Source organism: Manacus candei, unplaced genomic scaffold (genome assembly GCF_025592945.1).
Source record: "Manacus candei isolate 608988 ecotype Guabito, Panama unplaced genomic scaffold, ASM2559294v1 h1tg000002l, whole genome shotgun sequence".
Lineage (NCBI taxonomy): Eukaryota > Metazoa > Chordata > Aves > Passeriformes > Pipridae > Manacus > Manacus candei.
The window spans coordinates 2317634-2337054 of NW_026138050.1; the positions used below are offsets into that span (position 1 = coordinate 2317634).

Genomic DNA, 19421 nt, shown 5'->3' on the forward strand with positions numbered 1-19421 from the left:
GGGAGTGAGCTCCCCGTGTGCCTGGAGGCCTCTCCGGGGGCTCCCCATGGCTTAACGTGCCGCTTGCATCCGAGGATGGTGGTGGTGGTGGTGGTTTGATTTCTTAGTTCTTTTCTTAGACAAAATAGTTGTGATGCTTTTTTTTAGAGTCCTGGCGCATGGCCCCGCATGCCACGGACCTGCATGGGGGCATGGACACACCCGGGGAGAGGAGAGGAGCCCCAGGATGGGGCTGGCCGGGGAATTCTCCTCTGGAAAATGTCCATTACAAGAGATGCTCGTCCCCTTGCAGGCTGGGGTGGCCCTTCCCTGCTGAGCAGTGTACTGGGACCCACCTTGGCCTTGCAAGGAGTCTCCATGGAAACACTGCCCTGCAGGGGCCATTAGGGTGCCACAAAAGGCCTGGAGCCAAAATCTGCTTCTCATGAATCCATCAGGGACCATCAAACCAGACCAGAAAAACCCCTGAGCCTGTGCTCCTTTCCTGACTCAAACCTGGATTAGTCCTCACCTCCACTGCTCCTTGGCAGCTTCCACCTGGGACAAGCTGCCTGGTGGGTGTTTCCAGGAAAACTGACAGGAAAACAGCCACACCAACTTCCCAGAAGTTTAGGGATAACCTACATTAGATGCTGGCAGGCGTTTTTGGGGAGTAAGTGATGGAACATGCCCACTGTGATCAGAGATGAGCTTAGGCTGGGATCAGACTGGAGTGCTTCAGGCCCTGCTTGCCACAGCAGTGCTGTGTGCCTTTGCCTGCCTGTGTAATCTCCTGGAAGGACCTAATATTGTGACAAATGGCCAGTTGTCTCCCAGACACCAAGCCATAGGTATCCATTTTCAGCTGGGAAAACAGCCTTTAGCCCAGCTCTAAGGACACAGTGGGCACAGGCTTTGCTAGGAGAAACCCCATCCCATTCCCTCCATCCATCCAGGCTGGAGTCAGGCTGCTGTATCCCTGTATCCCCTGCTCTTTATCAGAGCCATGGGAGACCAAATGTCTGCACCATGGTCTCCACAGGCTGACCTGACACCAGGGTGAAGGCCAAGCCCATTTTGTTTTTGTGAGTTGAGTAGCTAGGGGTTAAAATGAAGCCCAGCTCAAACTAGCCAGCTGCAAACAGACACTGAATCTCTGCAGAGATTTAGAAGAGTTCAAATGCAACTTCATTTCCCCTTTTGGTTTTTGAGCTCGAGGGTGGGAATGCTGAAGGCAGCATTCCCAGCACAGTAAGGGAAATCAGCTTCAGGCTGCCAGAGTTGCTCGGTGCAGAATTTCTACCCCAATGTGCTGAGGGAAGGCATTCAGATAAACTCGAAGTTTATATGAAATTTTAAAAAAAAACCAAACTATTTCCAGAGAACATTAAGCATCCTTAGAGAAAACAGACTATGGCACAGGTAAGGAGGCACAGCTTAACCACAGCCAGTTGCTGTTCCTGACTAGGAAGTAAATCTTATTAAAAGCCTGGCTGTGACTTGCTGTTTAGACACCAAAAAGAGCCCTGTCAAAGTGATGGATACTGTGACATTGCCCCTCTTTATCCAACTGTCTCCAAGGATAGGGTGGAGGAGATATTTTGGAGTGCAGACCCAGGCACTGCACAGGGGAGTTGTAACATTTCACTGAGAGCACACAGGGAGGAGGACAGATTTCTGGAAGGTGATCAAGGCAATATAGCAACTGAGAGGCAAAACATTTGGCCATGTGCTGGGCTTCCAGAAGGTTCCCTTAGATTGTCTGGCTCTACCTGCCTCTGTTCAGCAAGGACAGCTTGGCACCCGAGTTCGAGCAGTTAACAAGGTGAAATCAAATCTCTGCTATGCATTTTGGAAGATTGCTATTGGCATTTGAATGGATTTCTTTTTTTTTTTCTTTTGTCATTTCAATGGGAGGAGTTTTCACCTCCTGGGTAAATCAGAAGGTGATGGATTTGCTGAAAACCCGTGGCAGACTCAGAAAGATGTGAGCTGTGCTTGGTGCCGTGCGTGGCAGAGTCTCTTTGGGATGTGTGTGTGTGTGTGTGCAGGGGTGGGGTGGCAGCTTCCACTGCTTCCATGTGTCCCAGCTCTCTGTGTGTCACCTTATGAAGCTGCAGGTGAGGCCACGGGGCAGGATGGGCACAGCAAAGCAGTGGAGGAGCCAGGAGCCCACGTGGGAAGCCTGAGAGAGAGCCCTGCTTTTAATTCAGTCACCATTTCTAGCCTTCGAGAGACCACAAGAGAAGGAACAATTAGGGCTGTTAACAGGAGTAAAATCCAGCATAGCCCACAAATGAACTATCTGAGCAACACTTGTCCATCTGGGCTCGCTGTCTGCCTGGCACCCTGTCTCTGTGTCCTGTCTGCTGTCTGTGGTGTCCCCTGTGCTGCTGTGCATTGAGGGTTCTGTGGCATCTGTCCAAACCTGCACACACAGAAAAGCACCACGGAGCCATGGCAGGCTCGAGCTCAGGCCTAAACCTCAGCTTAGCAGCGCCTGGATGGTCCCTGGGTACAGCTGCCAGGCTGTGCAGAGGGATTGCTCCGTGGAGGACACAGCCCTGCAGCAGGACACACCCCGTGCAGGTGGGATGGGGAGTCACCATGTCTGGTTTGGGGTTGCTTTTCAGCAGGAAGGTCCCTCTCAGCCCACACCTCTGCTGTCAGGCACCACCTCAGAGCATTCCAGAACGTTTCTTTCCCATCTGAGGGCCACTTTCCTGGAGGGATTGGGGACAGGGTGGCAGCAGGTTAACTCTGCTCACAGGAAAACAGAGGGCAGGGGGTTGAGTTTTCTGTAGAAATGCATTTGATGTGGTTTTAAAGGCAGAACTGCACAGTGAACTTTTTTATGTGAAGAGAAAAATTCAAGATAAACCAGAATATTTTCCTGATAAGGGATAAGGGTAGCGGAATTCAACAATCCTGCTGCTCCCAACCTTTTAATGAGGTTCTCAGAAGACACAGACCCAAACCAGCCTCCCTAGATTGAAGTTTTTGATTAAAAACACGTGGATCAGCTTGATCTCCTCTGCCTTCAGGATATGGGGCCAAATCCAAGTGTCCTGTGTCTGCTGGGAAGGCAGCAGATGTGTCAGGTCAGCTCTGGGCTTCAAAGGCTGGAAGGGGGTCTGGGTGACACTGGGTGATGAAAGCAGGGTAAGTTATGCTGGAAAAGCTGGAAATCACAGAATCACAGCCCAGGGAAGGCTCCAGCTGGGGACCAGGGAGTGCCTTGCAGTGATGTCACGGTGTCACTGGTCCCTGGGAAGGCCCCAAAACCTGAGAACTCTGAAAAAGAAAAGCTTTTTCCCGATTTCTTTTGGCCTCAGATGTGTTCCTCTGAGGCATTTCCCAGCAGAGCTGTGTCTGGGAATTGTGGAAGGGAAAGGCTAGTTTTAAGACCCAGCAGAGATGCCTCTCAAAGCACTGACTGTAAACCCTTCTCTGGAGGGGAACAATCTTAGGCAGCACAGAGAGTATTTAAGTTAATGCATCCTCTCAGTGCCACAACCCTCTGTGTGTATCCAGCAGAAACATTCGAGCTGTAACTAAAATTTTGGGCACTGTATATCCGAGTGTTTAGTGTTTCCAGCGAGGGAATTATCAAACCATCTCCTTTATTTTTCCAGGCAGCTGCAGGTAAGGAGCTGCTCTGTGCCAAGCCTGGATAAACCCATTAGGGCTTTCTAATGTTTCATGCAGAGGATTGTAATGGAGGAGCTGTAGCTGGCAATTATAATGCCAACCAAAATGCTTTTAAGCCGGGAGACGGTGCTTCATTAATTTTCATGTCAGCACAATCACAAGCAAAGAAGTTTAAATACTCTGCAGGGAGGTGAGGTTCAAGCATTAGCCAACATCTAGAATTAGGGGCGAGAAAGGGCTGTGGTTTGCTTTTCTTTTTGGGGGTTTAATGGTTTCTCCTTTCCCTCCTGCATTTTCACCGGTTCAGACCATCAGCTGAAGGGAAACTTGTCTGTGTTTGGTGGAGAGGGACTATTTACAGAGCACGGGGTGACAGGACAAGGGGTGATGGCTCCAAACTGAGAGGTTTAGATGAGACATTGGGAAGAAATCCTTCCCTGTGAGGGTGGGGAGGCCCTGGCACAGGTTGCCCAGAGAAGCTGTAGCTGCCCCATCCCTGCAAGTGTCCAAGGCCAGGTTGGACGGGGCTTGGAGCAACCTGGGCTAGTGGAAGGTGTCCCTGCCCATGGCAGGGGGTGGGACTGGATGGGCTTTAAGTTCCCTTCCAAGCCAAACCATTCCATGATTCTGTGGTGATAGGAGTCTGCTAGTTGGCTGGTGGGAGTCTCATCCCAAAAACCATTTCTCTGGAGAAGCCAAGGCGCAGGTTGGGTTTTGCCTCCTACAATTAATGATGGATTAGGTCCCCCCTGTTTGCTGTGCCCACATCCCCATGGTCCACAGTCCTCCTCACCCAGTTCTCCTGCAGAGCCCAGGTCTCTGCCAGAACAGGCTGTTGGAGCAGTGAACACTTCACACCCAAACTGGGGAGTTTAAGGTGGTATGTTCTCACTTAGAGTTAAAATGTGTGTGAACTGAGAGAAGGCCAGAGCCACTTGCTTTGCTGTTGGCTGAGCTAAAACTTGTCCTAAAGGGATTGGGAATGACCAGAGCTGGGGCCTTGGAGCTCTGCAATGCAGCCTCCCTCCTGCCTGGAGGGGTCAGAGCTGCAGTGAAGCTGCTGTGGCTGCTCTGTCCCTGCTTCCACCCTGCTGCAACCCCTCTGCCATCCTGGAATCCACTGATCCAACACCGGCACTGCCGGGAGCTGCCGCTGCCGTGTCCCTCCGGCACATCCCGGCTCTTCCCCCAGCCTGGCATGAGCAGCATCTCCTCTAATGGACATTGCATGGGTTCCTGCCCTGAGCATGGCACTGTGCACGTGTTTTTATTGTCACCTTGATCCCACACTGTCCCTGTGCGTGTCTCCCCTGGAGAAGTTTCTTTTCCGTGTGTTAACCTTGGCTTCAGGTCGTGTGTGTCCTAAAGGCATTTCCCAGAGCTCCTCATCCCGTGTCCAGTTAAAGTTTTCTGAGCAGAGAGTTGACCAGGCATAGCCTGTGCTGAGAGAGAGGCCTCTGAGACACCTCTGGGCTGTAAAACACACCCACCTTTATGGCTGGGTGGTTCCTCCTTAGTTGTTTTATCTCCAGCCCACATAAAGAATGAGTTGTGTTGCTGACAGGCAGCTTAGAAGGTTTTCTGTTCAGCAGCTTTACAGTGGAAAATGTCTTCTTGTGATTATCCTTATATAAGTAGTTTATAAATTATAATAAACACCTGATATTTTGCTGCACAGTGAATCAGTGGCTGCATTTGGGCAGGTTAGAAGGGAGTTACAGTCACCTGCAACCTGTTTTCCTTATGTGCTGCCAACCCATCCCTGCTAATGTTCTTCTGAGATCCATTAATCAACCATTACTCATCAATAAATAGTCCCCTAATATTACCTTTAACTATTAGGGGTATTCTCAGACCTCCCAATGAGCTGATTATTTGCATTCCCAAGAAGACATTTCCTTAAAAAAGAAAAAAGAAAAAAAAGTATGTTGTAATCCTGAATACACATGAAAGCACATTGTACAGGCTTAAATAAATATCAGCCTGCAATGTTTTTATTATTATTTTTTAGACATGCTGAGCTCAGTAGCAAAGACAGCCCTACCAGCCCAAGATGACTCGTAGGATTAAGGCACATGAAAGCAACAGAGAAATGTATTCAAAACTGACTCTGTTTGCTTTCATCTTGTTTTTCCACACCCCTTAAAAATAAAAAGAAGTCTTGCTGACCCTGGTCAGAAGGAAATGTTTTTTGAATGCCTCCACTGTACTTTTAACTACCAGGAAAAAAAAAAAAAGCTGTAGTTGAAAGAGAGCAACAGATTCTGTTTCCTTTTATCCAATTAATTTTAGGGGTTTGGACTCTAATCTGGCATCAGCTGCACCACCAAACCCCCACATGCACATTTTAAAGAGTCATCTGAAAGATATTAGCAGGATGAGAGGAGTGGAAGATGTATTTTAGGGAGCACTGAGTACTCCTGAACTCATTTCCCTCCTTATTTTTAAGGTAAAGCAATTTCTTTTTTTGAGCTGCTCATGCATTTAAAGCTTAATTTGCTGACATATTTGCAAAACCCCCTCTCTGTTAACAGCAATCCTGCTCCTGCTTGGTATGACCTAACGTGTCTTTTTCCACTTGCAAAATCTGCAGTTATGCTGCCCTGGCCTTATGTAAACTCTGAATATTTACATTTCTTAAATTTGAAAAGAATTTGACTCCATCTGCGTGCCCACAGCCATCTCTGTGGTCACAGTCTCATTTAAGAGAGACACACGCAGTAAATCCCAGGGTAAGTAAGCCCAGTCCCAGGGTCCAGACACTCTCCTTGGAACAGCCCCAGGAACTTGGATCACGTGCAGAAATTTCCCTATTTCTAAGAGAAAAAAAGGAGGAGTCATGACCAGAGGCAGAGATAGAAAATTCACGTGGTCACAGCCTGAATGAATATTTAACCTGAATCTAAAAAGGTTTTTAGACGCAGCCAGGCCGTGGTTTTATATATATGTATGTGTGTATATATATTGGTTCATGATGTATTTTATGACTATGAACTTACATTTATATTTCCAGAGGAGCTTGTGCTGATTGTCCTTGCAGAGCCCAGTGCTGAGCACCCTCTCCATGGCTGCTGGTGTCTCCTGTGTGCTACTAACCTTCAGCATGTGCCCTGCACAGGCCTCGCTCTGTTCCCTTCAAACCCCCCCCAAAAAACCTCCTGTCCCAGCAGCTGAGCTCAGCTCATGTTCTTCTCCCCCGTGGGACATGCCTGACATCAGTGGGACTGGGGGAGATGCCAAGCCCAGCCCGACGAGACCAGCCCTAAGCCTGGCTCTGACCCAGAGCTGAGGCTTAGCCGGGTCGGAAGCTTTGGGAGCTTCTCTCTTGGCGTTGGGTCTCGTTTCCATCCCACTCCTCACCCTGCCTGCTTCGTGCCCTGTTCCTGGAGGAGGTTTTCCTCGAGCCTGAGGCAGAGCAGCGAGGACAGGGAGTGCTTGGGAAGGAGAAGGTTGGCAAAGCCGTGGAGGTGCCTCGAGCCGGCACGAGAGGTTTGGCTCGTCCCGATAACCCGCCGAGGCCCTCGAGGGCAGAATCGCTCGGCCATTCCACGCGGATTTCTTGACTCAGTTCTTCACAGGTTTTTCCCTGGATGCAGGTATGCATGAGGTGGCCCTCAGGCAGCAGCTGAGGTCACCAGGGCCTGGCTCATGCCGTGCCTCTCCCTCTCCCTGCAGAAGCCCAGCGCAGGCCTTACTACGCCGACTATTCCCCGGCACGGAAGTACATCCACAGCCTCTGCACCAGCCACTACCTCGACCTGTTCATCACCTTCATCATCGGGGTCAACGTCATCACCATGTCCATGGAGCACTACAACCAGCCAAAGGTGAGAGCTGCCCAGCAGCCTGGCACCTGGGAAACCCAGCAGGGTGGGGAGCACAGGATGCTCTTCCCTTGGGATACCATTGACCAGTGGCCCTCCTTCCCCGGGACCATTCCCTGTTCTCTGAAAGCCTCAGCATGGCGATCCATCCAACTCCAGGCCAGCTCTAGCATTTGGGAGTCACTTACCTTGGCCAAAACCTTCATTTCCCTGCTTTTGATTAAAAAAAAAAAACCAACAACAGAGGATGAGGCTGGTGGAGAGGGAACTAAACTTTTACTAGGAAAAGACCAATCCAAATATTTCCTCCCCTGATCCCGGACGTGACTGACCCTCAGACTGTAAAACAGTCCAAAGTTTTAGGACATTCCACTAAGAAATATAAACTTGAAGTTATTGGGTGCAGAGCAACGTTTCTTTTCCTCAATGAATTTAGAATAAACCAACTCGTAAGTACAACCCTTCTTTATGGATTCTGAAGTCATCATTTCCCAAGCAAACCTTTGGCATAGATCATACAACCTGTCCATATATTAATCTCCCATCATATTGTGGGGCTCAGTGTTTACTTTCCCAGTATTCCATGGTCTGCCAGGTAACCTGCAAATTCCCTCTGGATGCTGAGCCAGAGGGGAAGGTGTGTATTTTACCCCAGCTGCCTGTGTGCTGCTCTGCCCCATAATTCCTTTGCAGAACAGCCTCTGTTTCACATGAAAATGTTATTTATCCAGATTAGGTGTTATTTACGCTTGGTTTATGTTCACATAACGCAGTGTTGTAAATCCAAATGCAAACCATCATAGATATTGCATTTGTTCCCAATTCTGTCTGTTTGGATGTTCATAATTATCATTTTCTTATTGAAATTACAAAGCCCTACATTATATTGAGCTAAATTCCCCTCCCTCCCTCCTCTCCCCCAATCCCTCCCCACCCAAAGAGCTGTTTTACTCTGCAACTGTCTATTTTAAGGTCCCAGCAAGATTCTTTTGCTATTGTTGGCCTGTAGCTCCAATGAAATCCGTTATAAACACTCATCATCCTGGAGTATAAACACTGTGGATTCCTGACTTCCGAAGCAGCTCCACGGAGAGCGTGAACGTTGCACCAAATATGGACACGCTTTGCCCAGCTCTAGAGATGTAACATTTTTCAAGAAGGCAAGATTTAATCCACCTCCAATGTTATTTATTTTTCTGAGCTTTTGAAGCAAAGCCTTTGTCCCAGGGGTTGCCATGCTGGAATCAAGAGATGATCCATCAAGTCCTTTATTCTGCCCAAGGCTGGGCAGTTCAGAAATAAACTTCAGTAGGTGGGGAAGGAGTGAAATTTTTGTGTCTGCCCCAAACTGAACAAGTTGTACACTGAAGTTGAACTTGACAGTTTTAGGCCAACTCATCTTAGTGCTTTTGAGGTTTTTGTCTGAATCAGTGTTTAATCCTTTATTTGAGTTTTGCTGTGTGATTTAGCGAGCTCTGCGAGCTCTTATGTCTTTATTTCTTTTATCTCTGTTCCTATGTCACCCTTGTCCCTGCCAGTTCCTCTGGGGGGGGGGTTTAGGAAAGGATAACTGGGCTGGTCTAACTGGGGTCTCTCTTTTCAGTCCCTGGATGAAGCCCTCAAGTACTGCAACTACGTGTTCACCATCGTTTTTGTGTTCGAGGCCCTTCTGAAGTTGGTGGCGTTTGGTTTCCGAAGGTTCTTTAAGGACAGGTGAGAGTATTTTAAACTCCTGTGCATTTGGGATTCAGAGCTGAACTGACCCACTTTCAGAGCCAGATGCTGGGTAAATGTACACTGAGTGCCTGCTGAGTGCAGGGAAGAGCCAAGGGCTGTCTCACTATGGGTGCAAACTTCATGGTGTAGGGACTAAAAATTCTAAGAACTGCAGGAGGAATTCCAGAAATCTCACACAATTCTAGATGCATCCTTTCCCCCAGGTGCCTCCATTTCCACCAGGTCAGTTTAGAGGTCAGAAACAACCTGTTGGCATCAATCCAGCCCTCCAAAGAGTAGCTTTGGCAATCTAAGGACACAGAGTCCCCCCGAAACAAGTCCTTTGATGACTGCTGGCTTTGTAAAGCCTTTTGGCACAGACAGAGCTCATTGTGTTCAGCCCCTCTGCCCTCAGAGCCCAGCTGCAGAGACCTACAGGTTTCATTCTGCATTCCACTGAGCCAGAAGTGAATGTGTGTGAGAGGATGTCATGGTTTGGGGACCTGCTGGGGAGGAGGGTAAGACTGGACACTTTTCCACAAGGTCAGCTTGTCTGCTTCATTTATCCTGACTTGAGAGGCTGGAAGCTGCTCTGAGCAATGTTAGTGATGAAATTGTACAGGACATGCAGTTTCTTCACCTCTTGCTGCCCTGCCAGTGCTGGTGTGAAAGGCCCTGTACAAGTGTTAGGCCATAAATCAAGGAAGATACTCAAGTGGGATAATTCAAGGGACAGGTGACAACGTGGGAGCAGCTGTATTGCATCACATCATGGGTCCCTCTAGCCTGGGGGCAGGCAGGGACACTTCCCAGTCAGCTTCCATCACTTCCCAGAGCTTGTGGGTGTCTGTGCCAGCTGCAGGGAGCTGCTTTTGTACCACACAGAGGATCCTGTGCCCAGATGGGAGAGAGGAGAAGCATTTGGGAGCTGCTTGAGCCTGGTTTTGACATACAATTCATGTGTGATTTTAATTTTTTTGCCCTTCCTGTCTCTGCAGGTGGAATCAGCTGGATTTGGCCATAGTTCTGCTGTCCATTGTGGGAATCACCCTGGAGGAGATCGAGATGAACGCTGCTCTGCCCATCAACCCCACCATCATCCGCATCATGCGGGTGCTCAGGATAGCCAGAGGTGTGTCCTGCTCCAGGCCCTCAGCCATCCCTCCAGGCACCTCAGGGAATGGTTTGGCCATTTGTCCTTCCAGTCCTGCTGGTTCCGTGTCAACCAGAGAACAGTTTTTCCAGTGGCATCTTAGATAAGGCTCTGAAATCTGGGATCACTGACCCAGACAAGAGAGGGACATGGTGGCACTGAGAGCTGGAGATGATGCCCTGCACTGGGGAAGTCTCTCCCCATCACTCTCCCATTTTCCTGCCTGGGCACACTGGACTACTTGTGGCTTTGGGTTTGTTTTCATGGAATCCCAGAATGGTTTGGGTTGGAAGGGACCTTAAAGCTCATCCAATCCCACCCCCTGCCATGGGCAGGGACACCTTCCACTAGCCCAGGTTGCTCCAAGCCTCATCCAATCTGGCCTGGAACACTTCCAGGGATGGGACAGCCACAACTTCTCTGAATAACCTGTGCCAGGGCCTCCCCACCCTCACAGGGAAGGATTTCTTCCCAGTATCCCATCTAACCCTGCCCTGTGTCAGTGGGAAGTCATTCCCCCTTGGCCTGTCACTCCATGCCCTTGTCCAAAGTCCCCCTCCAGCTCTCTTGGAGTCCCTTTAGGCACTGGAAGGGACTCTAAGGTCTCCCTGGAGCCTTCTCTTCTCCAGGTGAACACCCCCAACTCTGTTTTTACTGATACTAACATAATTGGAGTGGGAAGTGCTCAGGATGTTCAGCTGCTCTGTGGGCCCTACCAGGATGCAGCGAACTTCCCACGTGTATGAACAGATGTAAGAGAGATGGAAACCCTCCCTAAAGGATCTGAACCTGGATTTCCTGAATGGATTTTGCTTGCAATATTCCCCAGCCCTGCTGACCAGGATTTGCTTCTCATTTCAGTGCTGAAGCTGCTGAAAATGGCCACAGGGATGAGAGCTCTGCTGGACACGGTGGTACAAGCTCTTCCCCAGGTAAGCCCCCAGACTTCATCCATGCCCGGTGTGTTCCCCTTGTGGGCCTGGGGACAGCTCTGTGCCACCATTTGGTGGCCACTAGAAGCCACCTGGGGAGATGATCAGCTTTGTCTGAGCCTTGGTAGCAGAGTTTTTCATGGCACGTCCTGCTCACATGGTGTGTGTTAGGTGGGAGAACCAGAGTGATGGAAAAAGAGTTAACAGAGTCAGAGCTCTTTTAAGTCAGAGCTCTTTGGAAGTCAAAGCTCTTATAAACCACAGATTTCACTGTGAAGTTCAGGAAACACAAGGACAGACAGAGATGCTGGTGAAAGCAGTGGGAGCTTCCAGCTCAGCAGTTTTGTGAGGCAGGAACAACCATGTTTATGGACACTGTTACCAGAGGAGCTGCAACCTCTAAAAAGCAAATTTGAGAGATGTTTCTGGGTGTTAAAAGCTTGGAGTGGGGTCTCAAATCACCACATTCTCCTGAGCTGCAAGAGGAACAACCATGCTGCCAGTCTGAACATTTGATAGGATCATTCAGCTGTTCAGTTCCTGGAGAGCACATTTTTATGGACCTATTTATCTGAGAAAAGAATGAAAGAAGTTTTTTTCTGACTTGCAGTCCTCCATCAGAAGAATTCTGAGAAGTTTAGGGTTCCTTTGTTTTTTTTAAATCTTGTCCTCTTTAGGCTGTGTTCTGGTTGATGGTCTGAGCTTTTTTCTTGGAAAGACCCATTTGCTTTACTTTTCATCACTGCCATGAAGATGTTTCTAATCTGAGACTTTTGCCCTTTGGTATTCAGATTTCCTTTGCAGTGAAGGATTTTGGCTGAGACTAAAGCAGGGATTTCCCAACCTGGCCCCTGGCTTGGCATTTCAAGAGATTATTTGATTTCTTTCTTTCAAAAAGCATTGTGATTGCAGATTGTATTTTCTCTCCCTCCTTGGTTTCTCTGCCCCTCAAACAATAGGGTGGCTGCAGGCCAGGCTTTTGGTTTCTTTGGGGTGTTCTTGCAGTTTACATTCCAACCAAGGTCTCTATTAAAGGGAAAACCCCAGGGATATTCCAAGCAGATCTCATGCAGATAAAAATGCCAGTTTGGCCTGCAGTGAAGTTGAGAAAATGAGAAGGGAAGTTTGGGGTGACCTCTCCAACAACAATCACTCTTCACAAAGCTGCAGCTTTCATTTCTAAGGCAGGGCAAGAGTTCCTACCCTAATTAATTTAGCAGCCTGAAACCACAGCTGGAAAATCCTCGTTGAATGTGGCTTCTAAGTGACAAAAAAAGCTAATTTCATGTTTATTCATTAAGGTTTGGGGGGAAATTCTTTGTGTGGTGTCCATTTATGGGCTGACGATGACAAGGCATTGGGTGATTTTCATCAGCTTTGGTTTTTATTCAGCAGTAGATACAGTTTGGGTAGCACTTGGAGAACCAACTGTCCCCAGATTTGGGGGAATGCAGCATTTTGATCCCAGATTGAGGCTGTCACAGGCTCAGTCTCTTCTGGAACTTCAGACTAAGCCTTGAGCTGCTCTTTTCAAAGTTTTCCTCCCCTGCTGCACCTTCCTTGTCTGGTAACCTCACGTCCACCAGATCAGAGACCTTCTCCTCCCCCTCATCTCTGAAAAAAATGAGATGGAGTAGAGGAAAAAAAATGAGGAGAGGCCAGAGAGACAGAAAGAATGGTCAGGAAGGGATCTGAAAATGGCACCTCCTCTGCCCACCTTCTCCATGTCTTCTTAGTCCCAGCAAAAAAAAAAGCCACCTGGTTCTTTTCTTTAAGGATGCAAAGTGTTAGGGAATCAGCTATGCCCTATTAATGAAATACATTCTTGTTTACTCTTTCTGCTAAAAATATCTGGTGTTTTTAGTGTGAATTAGCCAAGTTTATTTGGTCACTGGATGTCATTTTGCTTTTTTCTTCTAGTGCTTCTTTGTGGAGCAATGATAGATAAAATAATCTCTTGCAGTCTGGCAAACAGAAGAGCACTGAACTCCTTTAAATATGAAGCAGGTTTTCAAGACCTGTTTCAAGTGTTTTCCTCTTCTTTATGAGCTCTGGCCCCATTAAGACTCAATAATGAATTACACCACTCATCCATCAGCTGAGTGTTTCCTTGCTTGTACATCTGGTGGTTTTGTAAGAAAAGTCTGTTCTGTGAGACTCCTGTTTGATGGTGGCCCTTTAGTCCTTTTCCCATTCCCTGCTTTCCAAAGTCCAGCTCACCCTCTCTGTAGCCTGACCTGCTGTCAGATTTGGAATCTGGTGTTTGGCTGGGTTGAACTGCTCCTGGTGTCAGTGAATCCCCCACACAGCACTTCCAGCATCAACCGCCACCAAGAAACCCTGCAGTCACTGTTGAGCTGCCAGAGCTCTTCTGATGGAGAGGACAAAGGGAATCCAGTCCAATTCCCACCTTCCTCTGCAGGGCCAACAACAGCAAGAGGTGGAACTTGCCTATCAAAAGATCTGGGCTCTTTTTCCTTCTCTTTTCTCCCTTGATCCATGGGTGGCACATTAATTAAGTGCAGGCTGTACAATACACCTCCTCCTTGTCTTCAGAGCTTGGATCTCCCCCTGGGTGCACTCTCTGCCAAGGAAAGAGGGAATAACTCGTTGTTCTATCAGTGCCCTGAAGGGCAGGATCTGTAGTTTGCTCCTGTCCAGGACTTCATCTCCTTTTGGTGCTGTAATTCCTGTGCTGATCTCAGTGTCAGCTCCTGAGGAGGTTTTTCTGGCGTTGTCTCGAAGCAGTTGGGGGACAAAAGGAATGATCTGCTCTTGCCAGACACTGAAAACCCCCAGTGATGTGAACTCAGAGAGCAAGAACGGGAATGTCTGACCAGGCTGAGGTGGATTTTGGAAGATGGGTGTGTGGGGGCTGTGCTGCAGAGATGCCTGAGGGATTAGAGCAGCGAAGCAGAAATCCTGAGGCACAGAAAGCACCATCCTGCTGGCTCCTGGCACTGTGGGCCTGAGTGGACACACAGCTTGGTCAGGTCAGCTGGTGGCCTGTGGTTTCACCAGTGACACCATTTCAGCCTCCAACGTTGTCTGTCTGGCCCTTCCTACTAATCCTGGAATTCTCACAGATGGCCTCTGTTTTTCTAGCAAATATGTCCATTTTCTCTGGGGTTTAGTGCATAAATTAGCCTGAGCTTTCCCACTGCCAGGATTATTGCTTTGGCTGGAGGGGGATGGAAGGAAGATGAGGAGGACTCGTGTCCTTGGAAAGGTTTGGCAGGGGCTTAGTTTTATGAGAAATTGCTCTTGACAGGCATTCCAGGGAGCTGTGTGCACTGCCTGCATCAACAACTGGAATGCCAGGTTGTGATGGAGGAATAATGGATGTCAGAGCTGGAAGAGGCACAGGAGGAACTGACTTTACCCAGGCATTGCAAGACTGGGACCAGAGGAGACATTTACTCCATCAGTGCCTCTCCCAGAGCAGGGAGAGCAGAGGCCAGCTGGGGGTGTGGAAAGTCCCTTTCCTTGGGAAAAGGAAAGCTGTTCCTGGCCTTTTAATGGCAGGGAAGGGTGGCAGCTCCTCATAGAGGCGCTCCCTACTCCTCTGGGTGGGATGGAGGACTCTGCCCACAGCATCCCTCTGTCCCAGGCACACAGACAGCTCTGCCAGCCAGGATTCCAGGAAATGAAGGTCCAGGAGGAATCACAAGATGTTCACCAGCATCTCCATCTCTTGTGGCTTCTCTGAGGTACTTCAGGGCACCAGAAACATCTCCAAGATGTTCTTCATCTCTGCTTCACTCCCTTCAGTTCCCAGCCTTCCTCAGTGCTGGAGCCCCAGGAAGTGGCTGCCCCTGGCTGCCAGAAAAAGGGAATATCTGGAGCTTTCTGTGCCCAGCCCAAGTCAGGGGGAGTTGGATGGATAACCAGAGCTGACCTGTTCAGTGCTGCTGGAGCAGAACCACCTCTCAGAGCCTGCCTGGGTCACTGGCTGCCAGAGTGGAGGCTCCTGACCAGAGCTGGATTTCTGTTCCTGATGGAGAGTCCAGCCCAGGCATCCCAGCCTTTGGCTGCTGTGCTCCTGCCCCCTCCCATTCCTTCCAGCAACATGATTCATGCCCCATCTTTTCCTTGGCTGGTCTCAGTAGATCTCTGAGCACTTTGGAGACACTAATCACCTATCCCTGAGGGACTTACAGATGAGGATGTGGAGTTGCAGGAGAAGAATGACTCACTCAAGGTCACAGACACTCTCAGTCTGCCTTCCCTCTGCCTTCCCTTCCCTCACTGCCTGACCTGCTGCCTCCACCTCAGCCCATCCCTGGGAACAAGCCTTGGGTCCTTCTCTGTGCTCAGACCTTGGGGGAGGCCATGGACTGAAGAGGACTTTCCTTTTCCCTTTTCCTCTCCCCTTTCCTTTATCCCCTTTACCCTGGCACATGGGCAGAGAGCCATGGGCAAGCACTGCCAAAATATTCAATCCAGCCCTGCCTTGTCCTGCCCCAGGAGCTCCACAAACAGCCCGAGGGGCTTTGCTGAAGCACCTGAGCAGGAGCTGAGCTGTTTTGCTCTGGAGCATCAGGTGCCTGTGGGCTGATCTTCCCAGCCTCTGGATTCTCCAGCTGCCTGCACACGTGGATGCAGGGGCTGGTCATGGCAGCAGGATGGGGAGCAGCTCTGGCTGTTGGATGGAGTTTATCAGGGAAGATGGTCCTGTAATCCACCCCAGGACTTTTCCATTGCTGCTCTGTCCCACATCTCTCTCAGGCTCTGCCTGTGATGCCTTGAAGGACTCTGTTATGGGACTTTGTGGCCTTTGAAGGACTTGTTATGAGCCACGTCGGCTCAGTGATGCAATTAGTCACCATCATAAATACAGAATCTTTCGCTAATGCCCACTAGAAAGTAGCAAATTGTTTATGAGCAAATGTCAGCTCATAACATCCTTTGCATGTTGAAAGCCAGATGATGGTTTTGACTGATAACCTGGTAAGAACTTTGTTGTTAGTCTAAATTCTTTGGAATTTCATCAATGCCATAAGTTTGAAGGCTGATTTATTAGGCATTAAAATAGCAGTAAAATATTCAGGCTGCTTTGAGCAAAATCCAAAACCCTCTGCTGCAGGGCTTTAATATACCCTTGACTTACAAGGCTTGTTTATCACTTTTATTCTCCTTCCCTTTAATTATTTGCTCATTTGCCTCCCTGGCAGTGTGTGTGTGTGTGTGTGTGTGTGTATTTGTGCATGTGCCTGTTTTCTTGTGTTCTCTCATTTGCAGTCCCTTTGCAGGCTGCCTTCTAATGTCTCCCAAACCATCAGGTCCAGCAGACACAAGTTAGGAAACATTATTCCAGAAGACAGTACAGGCAGATTAAATAATCCAGCCCAGCCATCCACATCCCTGTTCTATCTCTGTTATTCCCTGGAGGATGGTAATAGTGTTAGTGGAATTGCAGAGCTCTGCGTGGAGTAGCCAGTTTAGAGTTTACAGCAATTACAGTCTCCACTGGGTGATTTGACAACTCCTATTTCTTTAACACAAAAAAATAAACCTTTCATGAGTTAATTTTATGATAACAGTTATCACACTGATAACCTTTCTGATGAAATTGAAGAGTGTGGTCAAAATGCCCAACACCACCATGGCTGTGCTACCTCAGAGAAGAAAACTCTCAAATTGGGAGTTCACTAGAAGAGACCTTGGAGATCAGGAATTCCTCTGCCTGACTACCTGGATCACCACCCAGTTCACTGTTATTTAGGGATAAATGATGCTTGTGATGGCCACGTGTGGTTGGAGAACTCGATCACTTTGTCTCTGTCAGAGCTGATAGACACAAGCAATTAAAGTGGCAGGAGAGATAAATGTGAGCAGAGTTACTTGCAGGTTGTAGCAGGTCAGGTTACTCTGCCCTTCATGTTCTCTGCCTAAATCACAAAAAAAATCTGCTCTTGGAGATGTTTTCAAGTCTTGGATCCCGTTTGGTGATGGACTCCAGTGTGGATAACTGTAATGCCATTGGTGTTAAGAACCTTTTAGCATCATTTCACTTCTCTCACCCCCCTTCAGTCACCTTGCAGTGCTCATTAACACCTTCAGCAGCACCTAGAACTGCCAGGTGCCTGCATTTCAGTGTTGGTGTGTGGAATAAGGCTTTTCCTTGGAGACACTGAAAGCTAAAATTCAGGTAGTTTTTTTTGAGAAATGTTTGTAAAGGGGAAACCTCGGAGAGCTTCACCTCTCCCTGGAGCACATGTTCCTTTGCTGAAAGTCCTCCAGGCCAGTGGAACCTTTGGAAACCAGGCAGTTCCTCTGGTGGCTTGTTATTATCACTGTCTTCATGCTCAGAGTCCCAAACAGAAGGGGAAGACCCTTGAAATTCAAGGCACCAGGTCACAAACTACCCCTCAGTAGGGAAGTGCCCCTCAGGGTGGCCAAATTCCACATGAGTGGAGGGTGATGGAAAGGCACCAGACACTGCTTTGCACATGGAGTATCTGCTCATTCCCAGCCACAGAGGAGCTCTCTGGGTCCATTAAAGCAGAACTGTGAGAGGGGACCAGGGTGTTGGAAGCCAGGGCAGGGGTTGATTTGCCTCTGGCCACCCGTCCCTCCTTTGCTTGTGTTTAAAATGTGATGGAGTGATTTAATTCATGACCTCGACTTGCCTGACCCTTGTTCTGCTTTCTCCTTGTGTAGGTAGGGAACCTTGGCCTACTTTTTATGCTCCTGTTTTTTATCTATGCTGCCCTGGGAGTGGAATTGTTTGGCAAGCTCGGTGAGTGATGAGCCCGACGCCCTTTGTTTCATCCGGTTGATGTTTATTTGGTATCTCACTGTTTCCTCTCTTCTCTCTCTCATTCCTGGGCCTTCCTCAGCTTTCACAGCTCATGTTCTGAGGATGAAAGTTCTCTCTTGATCTCAGGGTCGCAGGTGACACATGAGGATGTAACACAGAACCTGCCTAATGTGCACAAACACACATTTAGAGACTTGTCCAACACCACCCTTGGCTGGACAGGAACTATTTACTGTTTAAATATATGTTCACAAAGATGGAAGTTTGCTACTGAAGGCAGAACATGAGTCTGCAAAGCTGGATGGTGGTCAGAGTGGTGCTGGAGAGATGCCACCACAAACATGTCCCTCCTCGGAGCTTCCACCACACACCCCATGAGCTCCCTGCACTTGGCTGACATTGCTTTTCCAGCTGCCCAGGGCTTGTCTGTCCATTTTTCTCAGCATCACCTTCCCCTTTCTACAGAAATCAGGGAGTTCCTGGTTGTCCAGTTATTCCTCCAGCTGGAGGATAGTGGAGCTGGTCAGGAATGTGTCCATCACTAAAACCAGGTGGAGGCAGAGAGCAAACACACAGCCAGCAAAGCCAGGGCAGAGCAGTCCCTGCCCTAAAGATGCTGTTGGAAGGAGCTGTGTCTGCCTCCTCCACACTTCCATCCCAATTAGGGCTTCAGGAGCACCAGAAGGGCCCTTCCTGCACAGAGGGTTTATGGCTGTCATTAATCCCCTTTATGAGTCCAGCCCTCTGCTCAGACTGCAAGTGCCTGAAAACAGAATAATTCTTTCAACCAAAAACAAATTATTTTTCAGTCTCCAGCAAATTCTGTGGGGGAAAAAAAAATTAATTCTGCCTCCACCCCAAGTGAAATACTGTGGGTTTATATTACATATCTAGATATATGGATGTATTTGTTCTGTCACAAAGGTGAAAAACAGCTTGTTCACAGAGGCACCTTCTGCTGCTCTGAATCCTGCTTGGTTTTCCACACATCCACTGGCAATGCCAGCCCCAGGATCATAGCCTGGGGCCTGCTCTGGGGCAGCAAGCTGGGAATGTAACTGGGAAATAGTTCACTCCTTTTTCCTGCTCACTGCGAGCCCATGTCAGCCACAGGCACCATCAGCACTCACTTCCCCAGGGCTGGTCATTTGTGGGGTGTATTTTTTTTTGTTTTTCCTTCCAGTTTATCTCCAGATAATTACCTAAGAGTGAAATGCCCAAGCAAGAGACATTGCTGCCTGACCTGATGAATATTTAACAAGCCTGTGTTTTATGGGAAGAGGGATATTTCGTCTGTTCAATTTGCATTCATTAGGATATTAATTCTCGGGGGGGAAATGTCAAATTGCTCCACTTTATCTCAGTGAATTATCCCTCATGGTAGATGTACCCTGTAAAAAATC

The 19421-nt window shown here is 48.6% G+C and overlaps 1 protein-coding gene across 1 annotated transcript in view; it reads left to right on the forward strand.

Annotated features, from left to right (window-relative positions):
* LOC127466615 (voltage-dependent T-type calcium channel subunit alpha-1H-like) overlaps positions 1 to 19421 on the forward strand; it is a 119956-nt gene that overhangs the window by 87778 nt on the left and 12757 nt on the right. Inside the window, exons 26-30 of the mRNA XM_051777599.1 lie at positions 7306 to 7457; positions 9058 to 9167; positions 10169 to 10302; positions 11185 to 11255; positions 17919 to 17997. Of these exons, the coding sequence (XP_051633559.1) occupies positions 7306 to 7457; positions 9058 to 9167; positions 10169 to 10302; positions 11185 to 11255; positions 17919 to 17997 (546 nt within the window). The remainder of the gene's footprint in view (positions 1 to 7305; positions 7458 to 9057; positions 9168 to 10168; positions 10303 to 11184; positions 11256 to 17918; positions 17998 to 19421) is intronic.